Source organism: Sceloporus occidentalis, unplaced genomic scaffold, assembly GCF_023333645.1.
Source record: "Sceloporus occidentalis isolate IW3139 unplaced genomic scaffold, rSceOcc1.0.p SCAF_330, whole genome shotgun sequence".
Classification (NCBI taxonomy): domain Eukaryota; kingdom Metazoa; phylum Chordata; class Lepidosauria; order Squamata; family Phrynosomatidae; genus Sceloporus; species Sceloporus occidentalis.
In genome coordinates this window covers 112,439-128,474 of record NW_028317310.1, presented here as the reverse complement: position 1 = coordinate 128,474, position 16,036 = coordinate 112,439, and the positions used below count along the sequence as shown (strand labels likewise).

The following is a 16,036-nucleotide window of genomic DNA, read 5'->3' as shown; positions in this document are numbered from 1 at the left end:
GACGCCACAGCATTTTTCATTTCACTTGCACTCACTCACTCACTAATCCTTATATCCCTTTCATCATCATCATTCATTCGCTTAACCCGGGACATCAAGAGGGCATTGGAAGTAACTTTTTGATCATTTTTATTTCAGATGTCATGGACGTCAAAAACTTATGGTTCACCCAACTTATCCATTCACTTTATTCTCCTACATTTTATATATTCGCATAGACCAAGCGGTTAAGAACATAGCGGGATGACTGTAGGCGTAATACTGCATGTGAACAGCCTAATGACTACATGCCAATTAAATGTGTAGACATATGAAGTTTCACAGTTTTTCAGCAATAATATATACTTGAATAAGATTTGTAAAGTCGTGACAGCGCCTAGTATTTCAGAATATTTTTTTTTGATAGATTGATTGGAAATACAAACAGAACGTTTCCGGCTGTGCTAGATGCAGCCCACACACACTGGAAGGATCCCGTATTAATGATTATGTATCCATCTGAAAACTCATCATTAGTGAATGTTCTTAGGAATCTTACACCGTGATAAGCCCCACATATGTCTCTGGCACAGGCAGAAGCAGAGCTGACAGTTTACTGAACATCACAACTGAGGCGAAAAAACTGGGGTCTGCGATTCCTACATTCCTTTGGCACACACTTAGCAATAAGCGTGTGCTACTGGACAATGTGTACAGATTGATGCGTTTTGCCCCATAGAGCTAGGGTTGATACCCCTGCATATAAGCTTTCCCTCTCTTATTACCCCATTTAACGTATTCTGTTACTCCTTATAACCTGTCCATATAGCATCTACTATTACCCCATATACCCCCCTCCTACAATGCCTCCTACAGTGACTATCCCTATAACACAACTTATTACTCAATATAAAAACGCCTCCAAGCATTAAAGTCCCAGTTTTGTAACAATTCCGAGCCAGCAGAATTAATAATGCATGTTGTCCTGTATTAAAGCGCCGTGATGGTTTATGGGTTAATGCATACTGGTAAATGAATAATGAATATAGCCAGGGAATGGTTCCTACCTGCGAGACGTGAATAATTGATTTCTAATGCTTTGATCAGAATGTATTTACCTGCGGAGGGAGCATAGAGCTCCCACTGAGCGTCCTAGCAGGGGGTCCTGCTGGATGCTGAATTGTCAGAGTAACAATGGCCGAGCGGACACCAGTCACACCAGTGCCGAAAACCAGTTGGAAAGTATAAGAAAATCACAAATTTCAGCGATCCTCTGCCTTATCATTTCCGGCTCATCATGCGCAATCCGTGGTGTTCTTGTGAAGCAAAGAGATCTTTCTTTCTGCTCTCTCATCCGGCCGAGGACACAGGGGCACCAAACACTCAGGGGCATAACTAGAATACAAAGGGCCCTCTGTCCCGAAGATGTTGGCGCCTCTAGCCAATGCACTTTACAATTCTGCTCCAAATGTACATCTTTTTATATAGGTGAAATGTGTGATTGTATCAATATCACATCGCCAGCAATATCATCCTTAACTGAATAGTTACAACCAAGAGAAGGAATGAAAAGTACTCATTCATGTTTAACATGGTGGATGAATTAAATGGCGCAACCCAGGCAAATAAAACCAAATGGTTACGAAGTGAAGGTGATATGAGGACACAAGGAAGACAGGTATACAACCCCCCCCCCCCGAAATCATATTGTTATAAAGAGGAACCTTCAATTCCTCAGCGTTTAGAAAAACGAAACTTCATTCATTAAAACTACTTATGGTGTTTTCTGGTTTTCGATGAGTGAGATTGTTTTGGAGATACTTGGTTTTAAAGTTCTCCTTATAGAAGGTGGCTTCAGCGGCAGCCCGTGGCAGGGCTAGCATTTTCTAATCCATTTCTTCTCCTTAAGTTAGGATTAGCCTTCGATTAATAATTTGTAGATATAAGTATATTCATATTAAGGTTTAATATCTTTGCAATACTGCCGTCATGGACGGATATGTTTGGTTCTTTCTGTATATGAATGGGAAGGAGTCATTAGAATTATGAGAAATTAAATGAACAATAGTAATAATAGTCAGGCATCAGACGGGTCGCAGCTTCGTGGATCTCTGTGCCCGATTGGGGTGGGCGTAGGGATCACATTACAGGGACGCTCTGTTCTGGAGCGCAGAGATTTGAGGAGGGGGTTAATATATGCAGGGAGGATGTCACAGACCTAATTGTCAGCACAGAACAGTTTCCATAATGCTAGACCCCTTCTGGCATCCCATTACCCCATCCCTCGTGTCTGTCCACCAACCCACCGCTCCCTTCTCCTAATAATGGGACCAGTATCTAGAGCGGTGGGAGGACGGGCCGATGACTAGATGGGTCAGGAATGCACAGATGTTGCGCGTAAACACGCCAAATAACCATTGGGCAGCTACATCCGTAAAGTTATAAAGAGACATTATAGGGCGAGAATTACCTATAGATCCATATGACCCTCAAAATAAGAAGCAAAACATATGTGTCCCCGATTTTCCACATGTTTACGTTCTTTGTAGAAGTCTTCTTGCCAGCAGGACAACGTATTCATCCGCCGACCAGTCCAGGTCTTCTCTACAGCAGTAAGAGGTACCTGCATTCATTGCTCCCTCCGTCCACAAACACCGGACCCCAATTGTTCTTGTGTTTGTACATTGGATTTACTTTAGGTGGAATTTACGTGTAACGGGCGGTGGAACATTTTAGCGTCTTCTGTTTTGTTTCTTGATGTTTCTGATCCCCTATCCAGTTATCAGATCCTGTGAGCAGCCCTTTCCCCTGCTGTCGATTCATATGTTACCAAAAAATACCATTCGCGCAGCTGATCGTACCCTTACGAAATACCATTGGCTTCGAAACCGCAGTCACGCGTAGGAGGAAAAATAAGTCGCTTCTATGTAATTAGGTTTCTATCCCTTAATCGTTGAAGTATAAACACGTAAAGTGTAGGGTCTGATACCACAGACTAGCATTTTTATGGGGGAATTTGGGGGTAAATCTGGGTCATTTTAATGGTAGAGACTTTGTGGTCACCAGAAAACTTTCTATGCTGAGCCAGCCACCGTTTTGTTTCGGTTACATTTAGGTGAACCCGTTTAGGCATTCTAGCCCTACACCATAGAGCTGCATTATGAACCGTAATATGTCATAATGTATATTTTTTGTAGATGTTATTGTACCTAGAAAAGTATTTTCAGTGACCTCAGGGATGGCTGACGATGGAAAGGAACAGCGGGATGCGCAGAGTCCGTTAATCTACTAAATCAGACAAGGAGAGACGGAGAGAATCCCACGATCTGGGAAACGTACACCTACTCTGCTGGACATACCGCCAACAACCAACTACAACAAAAATCTCTAGATTTTTTAAATCCCCCCTCCCTGATTTTAACATTTTTTGTTGGGCCGAGACTAACTTTATCCCGTAGTCATGTGGACTAGGAGACAGCACTGATAGGTCCAAGTATGCGTTACTATGGCAACAGGAAATTAAAACTACAGCTGCTCTTGTTGATGTGTTTAAAAACTACAAAGAAACGTAATAAATTACATCTTAACGTGACAAATGACCCATTAATGCCTTATTTAGGTGAAACGGCCCCTTTGAAAGAACGACATATTAGAATAAAGGCGACACTCCTATGTTGCGGGCCAAAACGCGATTGTTTTAGTTTTAAATACACTAGATCTGATCAAATCTATAGTGATTTTAACCAATACACAAACCTTAAAAACAGATAATTTTTATTAAGACAGCTTGAAGAAAAAGAAAAATACAAAATATAATATTTACAGTAAAAACTGAGGTAGAATACAAGTAGGACGGCAACTAACAGACCACAAGTCATGTGCTAGACCTTAAATAATAAGACGCAAAGTCAGGACAGCGACAGATCAATGAATTAACGGGACGCACGGCGACCACGAGACAAATAGGCATTAACACAATAACAGTCAGCTCATCAGAAGTGAAACGATCGACGGCTCGAAAGGTTTCCCCGATCGACTGCTGAATACCCTACTTATACAGCATCGATAAAATATTTTATAAACAGCAGATTGAAGGTATGGTTTATAGTTTATGGTATTGAATCTATGCTTAAAGCGGGAAGTAATGGGTTAAAGGGAACAGACAATGTCAAAATATTTGGCCACAAGGTGGGACTGCCTCTTTACTACATTTAAAGGGACAGTCTTAGGCGGCACCGTCTGTATCAAACTCTACATCGATATTAGGTCCTTGTCGAGCTGACCCCGTTAATTTCTTAAACGGAGAAACATACTTCACGGACATTCTTTTTCCACTTTGGGGGTTAAATATCTCATGTGATCACTTTGAGCCTTTTTTTTTTTAAGGGCTGGTTCTCTTAAAATCTCTTTTTTGCCGACCGCTCTCGACGGGTTTGAGAACAGGATGAGTTTGGAGCCTCGCGCTCCTGGCGGGATCAGAGGACAGACATTTAAATTCTACCTCAAACTTCTCCAAGCCATTAAGAGTCATTAAGAGACAGCTAAAGAGCTCTGGGCAAAAGCAGAAGGATCTCTGACATAACCGGCCCGGAAGAACGGCGGGGGGTGGGAAACACCAGAGACACGAGGATGTAGTCAAAGAGGAGGAACGTGAAAACACCAAAAGACAAGCAGCGGGGGGCAAACAAACATTGGAATGGAGTGCGCAGTAAAACCATCACATAATAAAGTGAACCATGAGGGTCATTTACTAAGGAAGCAGAATTTATCCCAGCATCATACGCGGCTGCATTTCAATAAATATCCTGCTTTCCAGACATAAGTCCCTACGTGGGTGTGATGGGGGCACAGTGTGTTGAAGATGAAGCCCGGTCACAGGCCAGCACGGAGCACAGCCGTTTGCCGTACCAACTCTCGTCGAGGTTTACTTGGGCGGTCAGAAGTTGGCCGTACTGCTGGGAGTGCTGGGAGCTTATCGAATGATGGGGTAGCAGCTGGGCATCCCAATCGGACTCCGAGGACACGGCCTCCTGGGTCAGCATAGGTATAACGCAAGACAATCCAAGGCCGTCAGAACCCTCACCTTTGTCCCACTTGGTCCAGTCTGCCCAAAGAGGAATTGGGGCTTCCCGTCCATATTCCCATATTTCCACCCACATGGGAAAGGCCACCGCCTGGCTAACGGAAGCCTTGCCCGTATCGAGGGGTCTCTTGGCAGGCGGGGAGTTAGGGGATCCGCAGTGTTTGCGTTTCGTTCTGTGACAGCTCGTGCTGGGAGTCCTTGTCTCGGCGGGTAGAGAGAGAGGAGTAGGCTGGACTGGTAATAACCGTCTCCCACGAGACAGCGCCGAGCATAAAGTGTTTAATGGATCGTTACTAAGGCTGGCTTTTTTCTCTGCTTTTTGGCTGAAATTAGTCAAACCACCTGGGCCCAAGTTGCTACCCATGCGCGTATGCGACTTTTCTGCGGTATCCAAAGGTTTCTCCTTTGGCACCAAGGTCATTAAATCACTTAATGCCACCTCAGTAGCAACGGCTGCTTGTTTTTCCTCATGCACGTCTTCAGCAACCTTCGACAAAACATTCTCGTTAGCCTGGCCGGCGTGGCTCCTCACTGGAACGTCCTCAGCAGAATCATCGAGTGCTCGCTTACACAGATCTGCAGGAGAAGACGAGTTTCCACTCAAATTCACTGCAGTCAATAGGTCAGACACCCCTGGCAGGGGCAACGGGAGCCTGGAGTCCACAGGGACATTGTCATGAAGATGCGCGGCCATATCCGCCGGCAGCTCAGGAGCCACGTTCACCGGCGGCATCTCCACGGAACCCAAACCTTCCATCACTTTCCGCCCAGAGCTTATTTCATTGGATCTGGTTTCTACATCAGCCGCCACGTGCAATCTTTCTGCGACTTCAACGCCCAACGGCACAGGTCTTCCCGTCAACTCTTCACGTCCAAGAGACACGGCTTCTGCCACCTCGGGGCGAGGACTTTCCAAAGGAGCCTGCACAGGATCCAGTTGCTGCCCCTCTTTTTCCATCGGCCCGCTAACGTCGTCCGGTGCATTCTGGTTGCCTCCTTTTCCATAATCCACAGAAAACCTAGAGTACAGAAAACCGAAATAAACCAGAATAAAGAGTTGCAGTCGGGAACTACAAAACTTCAGGTATTAGCAACGCATTACAAAAAGATACACAATGCCAAGTTAATTCAGTAATGCTGCTCAGATCCATCGGCATTTAATGGGTCAGACATTTCTAATGTTTTCCTGTGGGCCATTTAGGCAAACTTTTTTGCGGGCTCGGAACTGGGGGCGCATGTTTAAGCTCTTCCTGGCCACGTCACAGAAGCCACCCCGTAGAGGCAACTTACAAGAAGGCTGGGGGGTCATTGTTATTCCATTTCTTTAAAGTTCTGTACATAGACGTTCTACATAAACCGACCCATAATAATAATCAGCTTCCTCCTAAAACCAAATTATACCAAGAACCTTGGGAGGGGCGGAAGCGTTCCTACAAGGTGAATCGATGAGGTCCTGACAAGATGCTACAGGATAGGGTTACTTAACACAGTCTCTGCAAGGCTCTGGGACGTCTGCCATACGATTTGGGCGACAGCCAAACAAGCAATTAATGTTATGGAGGTAAAAGGCAGAGATTTAAAACACATTAAGGATGATGGGGGGGGGGGGGTGAAGAGGCATCTGAACCAAGGAAAACATCTCATGGTGGTTCCTATACAGTAAGGAGAGGAATTTAAATGCTGCAAGAATGAGTGCAATCAGTCATCCATTACTCATAAAATATAATGCCGGAAGAAATGGATGCGGTTATAAAAAATTAAACATATTGTATTTCTTTATTCCGTTGTTAGAGCATTAAAATGATAAATGGCTTCAAAGTGTAGATGTTTTATACGTACTATAATGAGAGAGAGAGAGAGAGAGAGAGAGAGAGAGACAGAGACAGATATCTCTAAAAACTTTAGGCGGACCAAATGTTTACAGAGTAAACCATAGTCATATAAGCTTTGAAGACCTCGTTGGTCTTATTCAGATTCCAGGCAGGTACGTGACATTTACGAGTTTAGGGTCTTGCACACATCGAAACCTTTCGGTAGGAATGGTGGATTTTGGATAGATTGTTGGGTTCAGCAGCATGACGGCATCCGTAGACACAGCTCGTCCTGTGATAAGGGCCGGCCCTGCCTAATGCATTTTTAAAACCGGCGAGAGGGCACAAGAACCCACCGCGCTAACTATACATCACTGAAGGTTAAGTCAGACTTCCCTGCAATGGCCTGAAATAACGCAGGGTCGCAAGGCTCACTCTACCAATAGAGTCTGCTAAGGGGCCGGTCGGCCAGTGAATGGGGTAGAATACAGGCGGTGTAGGAAGAGAGTGAGCAGTTACACAGATAACATTCACATACAGCACCTACCAGTCGGGCAGCTCCACAAAATCAAAGGCGAAATTGGCGGTTATGTCATCGATAAGCTTGTAATGCGAAGGAATGAGAGCGAACCGGCAATGGCGTTCACTAACCAGGTGCTGGGGGAAAAAGCGGAAACGAGAGTAAAGAGCAGGATACTTGTGCAGCCGCCCCTAACCTGGCCATTTCTGCCTTCTTCATGGTCTTTTTATATTGCTGGTTCACTCACCTCATTGAGATGCACGTAGGTCTCATCACAGCATTCACAATATCCTTTCCTCTTCGTTTGGGGTCTTTTCTCCCCTTCATCCTCTTCTTGTTCACTGATAATTGGTAGAGAAGATGCCATTTATTCAGTACCTTAACATTTTAGGCTTGATTTAAAGTGTCGGAGAAGAGAGCTGTACAATCCCAGCCATAAATAAAACAATAGCTTCTGAACTGAATTTCCAGAATTCGCTCAGCGAATTAGGAACCGGTGGAGCACTAACATGGTAGGAGACAAGGACTCGAGCTAGGCCAAGTTCCTTGGTTTACGGCAGCATTATTATACAAAGCCGGAATTCTTTGATCACACTCATGGTCATTCATGGTCTGCAGCAGATGTGAGTGGGGGTTCTGCTTACCCTGGCTCCTTCTCCTTGTGGGTGCTGTTGGGCGTTTGGACAGTCTCAAAGGGGCTCCTGTCCGAAGACGCATATGAAATGTCTGGAAAGCTGGAGAACGTACACTGTAGAGGTCGGAACTTTCTATAGGGAAAGAGAAATTCATACATTAACTTGAGTATGATGGTTCTGATGGTTGGTGAGGTGAGCAGGAAGTAAACTCACCGGCTTTGGTCTTCAATCTTCAAGAAGAGACCTCTCAGTTTACCAACTGGGTAGAGAGTATTGTAAGCAGTTAATAATATTTACGATAAAATTAAAAGTTAAAGACGTGGTTGAGATTCACTAAAATCTAGCACTTCCACTTAAAAGGAGATTTAAATGCTTTTTTTTGGAGCCATGTCCTTACCTTTCCGGCTTGGCTTTACAGAAGCATCGGCTTTTCCCTATAACGAGAGTACATGCAGATTTTTTTAGTTTTTTTGCCAAAATATCATGCCAGATAATTCGCTCTACCCGACAATTAATAAATCTCATGGTCCCCAAACCACATACAGGGGAGTATCCAAAGCACTGTGCTAAAAAAAAGCTATATTAGAGGAAAAGAAAGAATATGATGGCCCTACACCAGTCCTCCTTCAAAACCACGGCTCCATGCATCTTCAAATCAGACCAGGAGATACATTTGAGATCTTTGAGGCAAACGGCACTGATCTGAAGCTAGAGGAAGAATAGAATATCGGGAAGCTGCTCCCTACTTGCTTCCTTTCCCATTACCCTCGAATTCAAAGATTAAAACACTGAGTCTTCGGGAGTGATTCTTAATGTTAACTGGCACTTGTTTCACCCATTTTAATTAGAACGGTCACTGAAGCCTTTTTCTGCTCTGTCAAAATTACCAATCTTACCAACACCAAACAAGATCTATGCACGCGGTGCGAATCCGATCCAATGTCACCGAACGTGCTTTTGCGAGACGGTAAAAGGTTTACGGATACTCCCTCTGGAGTCAGAGTGCAAATCGATCAAACTCATTACTGTTGGTACTTGGCGGAGTTTCCACAACCTGGAGTCATACAAAAGTCCGGCCGACCCTGTCTGGGTGGAAGTGATTTAAAGAAATACAAAAGAAACCTCACGCGCGAATATGCAGACCTCACCTCTATGGGTCGGTCGCTTATTCCGTTTTGAGGTTGACAGTCCAGATGCTCGAGGTACTCCAAGACCGCTGGCAAGCAAGAGTCAAGGGAATAACAATAAGTCATTCTAATAGAAAGCCGAGTGCCCTCCTCGACAGGGGACAATTACCCCGGTAATCAAGGAATAAACCACATATCCCGCTGTACTATTTGGTACCTGCGTATAAATTAGCCGTAACAGCAACACAGATGAGGACTATTTCCTAATCTTTGCAACAGCCTGGCTGGTCGTTACCTTACTGCACCTTCCTGGTCAATGGTACCCCCATAACGAAACACGTTTGGGTAAGAATGTACCAAAAATCATGTGGCAAGAAAGGATACCATCCACGTGGAGGATAGAGACACCCCAAGAACAGGCATTGGTGAGAACACTGCTGCAATCCTGCAAAGAAGAAGAAGAAGAAGAGGAGGAGGAGGCATGAGAAGAGAGACATGACCCAACCGCTAGAGCCGTTTTCAACCCCGACGGGGCAACATACCTGGTTTTGAATGACTTTCTTCAAGAGCTGTTTCCCACGGCTGTAATGAGCTGACTAAAGGGGGATAAAACAGGCCATCAGACAAGTGATGGGGTAAGTGGGGGTAAGGGAATAATATACTTGTCAAACAGGCCAATTCCTCTTCTCACCTCAATCCCTCCTGCGTTCTGGTATCTGGCACGCCCTCCTCCCGTCACCTTCTTGTTCCCAGTCACCACGTAGTCAACATCTCTGCTTAGGAAGCTTTCAATTACCTGAGAATTGTCCAAACAGTGCTTGGTTTGAATCTGACCTCGCACACTCCTACTATTGGCTCCATGTACTCATCACCAAAAGTCATATTAGAATTGTGCTCAAAGGCTAGCCACTGCCATAGGGGCCACTCACTAAGCCTCCATAGATAAGCTAAAACGTGTGGGCAACTTGCAGGAGGCGCTGGTCGGGATGCTGGGCAAGTTCTGGGTCAAAATCACAACACCCAAGGGGCACTCAGATATTACTTTACGCGTCTCCACAGAACTAGGAGAACAAAGCATGGCTCCTCTCTGCAAGACGAGACAAATCGGCCCTTTTACATATTTAGGGAACACGTTAGAAGGAAAGCTCTTGGGAGAATCTGATCTCAGGTCTACCGTCACAGAAACCCATCAACTACTGAACCGGCTGTTGGAAAGGAGCATGGAAACCATTGAAGGTACTCACCCCTCCCAGCCTGCCAACAGCTTTCGTGAGAAGCTGCGTTTGTTTGTTGGGTGGAAGATCCAGGTAGAATAATTTCCCGGAGAAAGAGAAGCTCCGCAACTTTTGTTTCCTATCCAGTTGTAAGCCAGGCTGCGGATGCCCCCTCGGACCTGCGCACACACACATATATATATATATATATATATATATATATATATATATATATATATCTCCACCTCCTAGATAAGAGGGTAACACAAGTAGCACCAGACTCTACAAATTACTTACCAATCTTAGATGGGTTCAGATCAGCCATGGATACTAAGAAAAAAAGAGGCAGATGTAGTCACTTCTCCATTAATCGCCTGAATAATTCTACGCCTTTTCTCTCCAACTCCTATCACTGAGAGCTGTAGTTTAACAAGAGGTAAAGCTACAACATGGCAATGGCCACACTGTCTGTTCCTGGGAGCCGCCGAATCATTCCCCTATCTGACAGCCCGTTACCTCGCAGGTATCCTTGGGCTCCTTCTCTCTCTCTCATACACCTCCTACTAGGCTGCAATTCTCTGTTGAGGGATTTAAACTTTCCAAGTGGCGCCTATGGACGGAAGCCGGGTGATGTCAAACTGCTAAGAAATACGAAGCCGGCAAGGCAGCCGCTACTGCGCATGCGTACAAGGAACTGCTGTCGCCGCGGCGCCCCTTGACAGCCCCGCCCCCGGGAAGGACCCAGGCTGCTAGGAAGATGGCGGCGCCCAGCGGCCAGGTGCTGGACGTGGATTTTGGGTCATGGCTGGAACAGCGACTGGAGGAGTTGGGCATGGACCCGGCCGTGTACCCGGCTTACATCCAGGGGGTTCTAAGGGAGGAGGAGGACAATCATGAGGAAAGGGACGAAGCTCTGAGAGGGATCTTAGCTGCCTTTCTGGTGAGCCAAGCCCGGGAGTCCGGCTTAGAGAGGGGTAGGGGAGGGTGATTTGGGAGCGAGTGTTATTCACTAAAGGGACCGTTCGATTTCATGAATTCACAACACTTGGAGGTTTCTTAAGAGAAGAGGCCTGGGCTGGCCCTGTATAATGTGTAATTCGGTGGGTGATGAGACTGAAGAAGTCTCGCTGATTTAACTATACATTATACAGGGCCGACCAAGCTCTTCAGCAGTAGCTGGCTGGTTTTGGACCTTCATAATGTATAATGACGTCAACAGACCCCATCGGGTGTAGACTGGAGAGAGAGAGAGAGAGAGGGAGGGTGTTTAAATGGGTTAAAATGACCGCTGTACGTGGAGCGAGAGCAGAAGTTTCCCCCGTGACCGCTGTCTGCGTTTGTTTGGAACGGCTCATTAATTCCCAGGGTGTTTAATAACAGAATTCAGCTGGAAATCCGACGCCGAACTAAAGATTTCCGCCCCTGACATAAAAGCCGCTGCACGATATTTCCAACGATCACGACTTATCCTGACTTAAAATCCAACTTGGTAACTTCAGCCCGCACCGTTCCCGCTCTCCTGGCTGTATGTTCCCATTAACACGCGGCTTGTTCAGGCGACACGTTTCCTGTAAGACATTTATAGCCATGCGTCTCATCCTCGCTGTCATGGATGTCATATTTGGCTCTTGAGGCTCTCATTGCCGAGACAGCTGTGTGCAGTTCCAACACCGCAGACAGGGGGCGCCATCATGGAAGCCGAATGAGAAGCGATGGATCTCCCAGGAGAGGATGGAGACACCGATGGTGAATCCGGTTACATTGTGTGACATCATATTGTACAAACCTCTGACATGACAGAGCGCAAACATACCTCCTTTACACATAAAGGGCATTCAGTACCTTAACGGCCTCAGACGGTAAATCAGGTTACAAAGTAAAAGTAGGAATCCAACGTAACGCGACCCAACACCCCAACTATTGTTTCCAGAAGAGAATATGCGATGAATAAAATTGTATTTGGTCAAATCCCTACTCGGCGAATTAAAGTTCTTTATCTAATCTTCTGATGGGTGTTTCGTAAATATCTTTTGCCCAGGAAGAAGACTCGATAGAAGAAGTCTGTCTGGAGATCGTAACCAAATGGAACGACACTCAGAAAGCAGCAGCTGCCCAGGCGAGCCAAGAAGGTGACTCCTCACTGTCAATAATGAGCTCTATAATGTCTGGGTATGGGATATATATATATATAAATATATAATAGGATATAATATAAGCCAGCGGTGAAGGGTTACTTGATTTTCCTACCCAGATGAGGTCCAGGCCCTCGCCAGCATGATCGAGAAACAGGCCCAGATTGTTGTGAAGACCAAAGAGGTTTCTGAGAAAGAGCAGCAGAGGAAGGCTGCCGTCCTGGCGCAGTACGCCAACATCACAGATGACGAGAAATATCCTTTGCTTGTGAGTCAGAGCCGCGTGGAGATATCCCGAAGGTTCGCGGCGACCGTGGAGTATTAGTGCGTTTAAAGTAGAGATTGATTGATTGGTTTGGCGCGTTCCGGCGTTCTATGGAAATATTCCGGAATCCGCACATGTACCTTTTAAGTTGGGATCGGTGTCGTATGGCAACGGGTATTTTCCGCTGTAATGGCACAAGGGAATCTATTTAACCCCTTAATGACAAAGCCCGTACATGTACGCATTGTTTTCAATGGGTTTTGGGACCGCCCATTGTCCTTAAGGGGTTAATTCTCGCCTTTAGAAAGATATAATCTTTGATAACTCAAATATCTCTCTCGGCTTATAGAAAAATATCATGCGAGAATGAAGGAAATGATAAAACGTGAGCGGGTTCTCACCATCACATCGGCCGTTCTCAGCTAGTCTTCTCGCTCTATTATATGTTATGTCTCTCGATCTATACATCTGTTAATAATCTACTGAACGTATCGTATGGCTCGTTATGGGGACGTGATGTAAAAGCTACGTGCGATAATTCTGCTGCACACGCAGTCGCGTGTCTCCTAATCCATAATGGTTACTTTAGTCTTATATTCTGTATGATATTCCGAGCGGTCAAATTCCTTAACTATTGATACTGAAGATGAAGATGCGGAAGCCGAGACGGCCGCCTCTCCGTTCAGCCCGGATAAATGTATCCTTTATTTATGAACGGGATTCAAGCTTTATGGAAAACTTTCATTCCAAAGCAATGCTTCTCCTTCTTAAAACATTTCCAAATGTCTGTTTTCGATGGGCAGATCTGGCCCGTCTGCCTCTGTCAGGCTCAGCGGGCGCTCCAAGGCGCTGTCTGCGTCTGCTGTTCGTGTGGAGGGCAAAGTTGCGATCAGGCCCCGGAATCTGTGTGTTTTGATCAACGGGGAACGTTCCCCGGGCTTAAAACGCCTCATTTGTACGCGATGGGGCAGGATAGAGCGGTTGTATAGATGTTCCAACACACAGTGTTGGTGCTGCAGGGACACGGATCCGGGAGGGAAGGAATTGCGCGTTTTACGGGGCAGTCTTAACCGTTTTTGCGGTCGCTGGGTTAGTAACCCAACGTCAGGCTGACTTTCCTGGCCGCGCGCAGAATTTGAATCCCATTTAGAGTACAGACTTTAACTGCTGTTCAGCGTTATTCAAAAACACCAACCTGGAAGACCTGATGAACGCAAAGAAACTGGAACGCGATTCCCTGAAAGAAGCGTCCAGCAAGAAGAAAGAGCAAGACAAGCAGCAAAGGGAGAAGGACAAGGCGGCCAAGCAGGAGCGCAAAGACAGGGAGAAGAAGCGCACACAGAAAGGGGAGCGCAAGCGATAAACCGGAACATCTGAAGACTTTCGGTCAGGTGGGGGTTAATGGAGCGGAGGTACATCTCTTGCAGTAAAGGGGGGTGAAGCTGACCGGCCGCTTGTATAGAAGTGAGGTCCCACAGAGCTGATCTGCTGCTACCCATCCACTTGAGGGCATTTCCCCAAAATACCATCCAGTGATCCCAAAGTGGGTCGGCGTTGCTCTTACCGGTGACCGGTGGACTACACACCCTGGATGTATGCTGCCTCCCTGGCTAGTGGATGGAAGGGCTGTGGATTAACTCTGGGGACCCACTGGATCGGTAATCTGCTCCCTTTGCTGCATGAGGAGCCCTTAAACACTGAAAGCCCCCAGCAGTAGGCGTATTAGAGGCCCGACATGCTCTCCCCAAGCCACTGACCCGTTTCTGCCTTTCCTCAGCACTGAATAGAGGATATTTATACGTTTGTAACTTGATGTCTCTAATAAACGCTACCAGCAGAACAACTGTCCCGTAACCAAGCTTTACTGTACGCTCGCTACGTTATTAAGACATAGAATCATAGACCAATGATCCACCGTCCAACGCGAGCATCGCACAGACGCGCAGGCACACTTTCCGTAGACACCCACTAAGCTGGTTATTGTAGGCCTTCATTATAAGCAATGCATAGGAATTATATGTGGGGTAACCCTATATGTCACTCTACTGAATTTGCTGCTAGGCTGTCACTGAGGTCCCACCAGTCGCGTCTTGGGTAGCCAAGTGTGAGCAGTTGTTGGCCAGAGTCTGGGCATTGGGACCCAATCCAACAGTTAATCTGCCCCATAAGAGCCAGAGCTGGAATGCAGACGTCTATCTCTGCGACATGCTGGTTTAATGTGGTTTGGTACAGGCAGGGTTCCTCTTTATTATGTGAGGGGTTTAAGGAATGCTGGTGCCGGCGTATTATTAATCATCGGCAGCTCCAGATACTGTGGGCTGTCAGGGACGTTATACGGCCCCTTTACAACAAGTCATTCTTGAGGTGTAATGTCCTAAAATCTAATGCTACCTTACGTCTTTTTCCCCAATACCGGTCAAGTCTCCATTTTCTTCTGGGCTAATGGGGCTTTCCAGCTTTCTTCGTGAATTAAACAAGGACAGGAACCATTTCCATTAACAAGAAGATGTTTATTTGTAAGTGACTACAGTCCACACACCGCTCTAAATATTTAACATGTTAATTCAGTTTAACTTAAGACACATCAAGAGTACGTCTCTGCCACGAGTCCCTAGTTCATTCTGGCTGGCAGGTTTATGAATCAATGATCACATAGTGCCTGTGTACCTTCGCTACGTAGATTCTTCCTCACATTATCCAAAACAGGCTAAAATGAAGCGCATGAGGGGGAAATCTTGGAAAACAAGAATTCTTTAAAAGATTTACTGTAACAAATAGCTCATTACGTTTCCCTCAAATCATCTCGAACCCGGTGTTAGAAGTGGTTACAACGGAAGAACCACAGATTGATAATTCTCAGAGGAATATGTTACGGAAATTCCAAATAATAACAGAATGTAAACTGAAATTATAAGCACCTCGTGCATAATGGCAAAAATAATGGGAAAATATTTAAACCCAACGTCAAAAAGCTAAATATATAATTTGGGAAATGTGTTTTTTTTTTCTTCTTTTCTTTGACCATTTAGTACAAGCAGTCGTTATATCCGCAGACTTTCCAATACATTACTCAGGGCTGTGAGGATATTGATTTTTCTGTTTACAATTTTAAAACTGGTAAAATACAGCAAATGGATTTGCCCCCCCAAAAAATAAATATATAACACCATGTACAGCTTAATTAGGCATGGTTTCCAATATCTAAATTAAAAATCTACGTTCTTAATCGCTACTCTAAAAAAAAAAAATAAACTGGCATGTGAGCGGTGC

At 45.5% G+C, this 16,036-nt stretch overlaps 2 protein-coding genes across 2 annotated transcripts; one reads left to right on the top strand and one right to left on the bottom strand.

Annotated features, from left to right (window-relative positions):
* Positions 1-4,805: 4,805 nt before the first annotated feature.
* On the bottom strand, positions 4,806-11,051 carry LOC149274443 (protein DBF4 homolog B-like). The gene is made up of 9 exons (XM_089505476.1): positions 11,022-11,051; positions 9,847-9,951; positions 9,698-9,751; positions 9,540-9,600; positions 8,426-8,462; positions 8,038-8,160; positions 7,641-7,734; positions 7,421-7,530; positions 4,806-6,081 (listed from the first exon to the last, which is right to left on the bottom strand). The coding sequence occupies exons 1-9, from the start codon at positions 11,049-11,051 to the stop codon at positions 4,806-4,808; spliced, it is 1,890 nt and encodes a 629-aa protein (XP_089361602.1).
* A 75-nt stretch (positions 11,052-11,126) lies between these two features.
* Positions 11,127-14,129, top strand: LOC149274442 (coiled-coil domain-containing protein 43-like). Its single transcript, XM_089505471.1, has 5 exons — positions 11,127-11,309; positions 12,408-12,498; positions 12,621-12,756; positions 13,408-13,463; positions 13,942-14,129. The coding sequence occupies exons 1-5, from the start codon at positions 11,127-11,129 to the stop codon at positions 14,127-14,129; spliced, it is 654 nt and encodes a 217-aa protein (XP_089361597.1).
* The last annotated feature ends 1,907 nt before the right edge of the window (positions 14,130-16,036 follow it).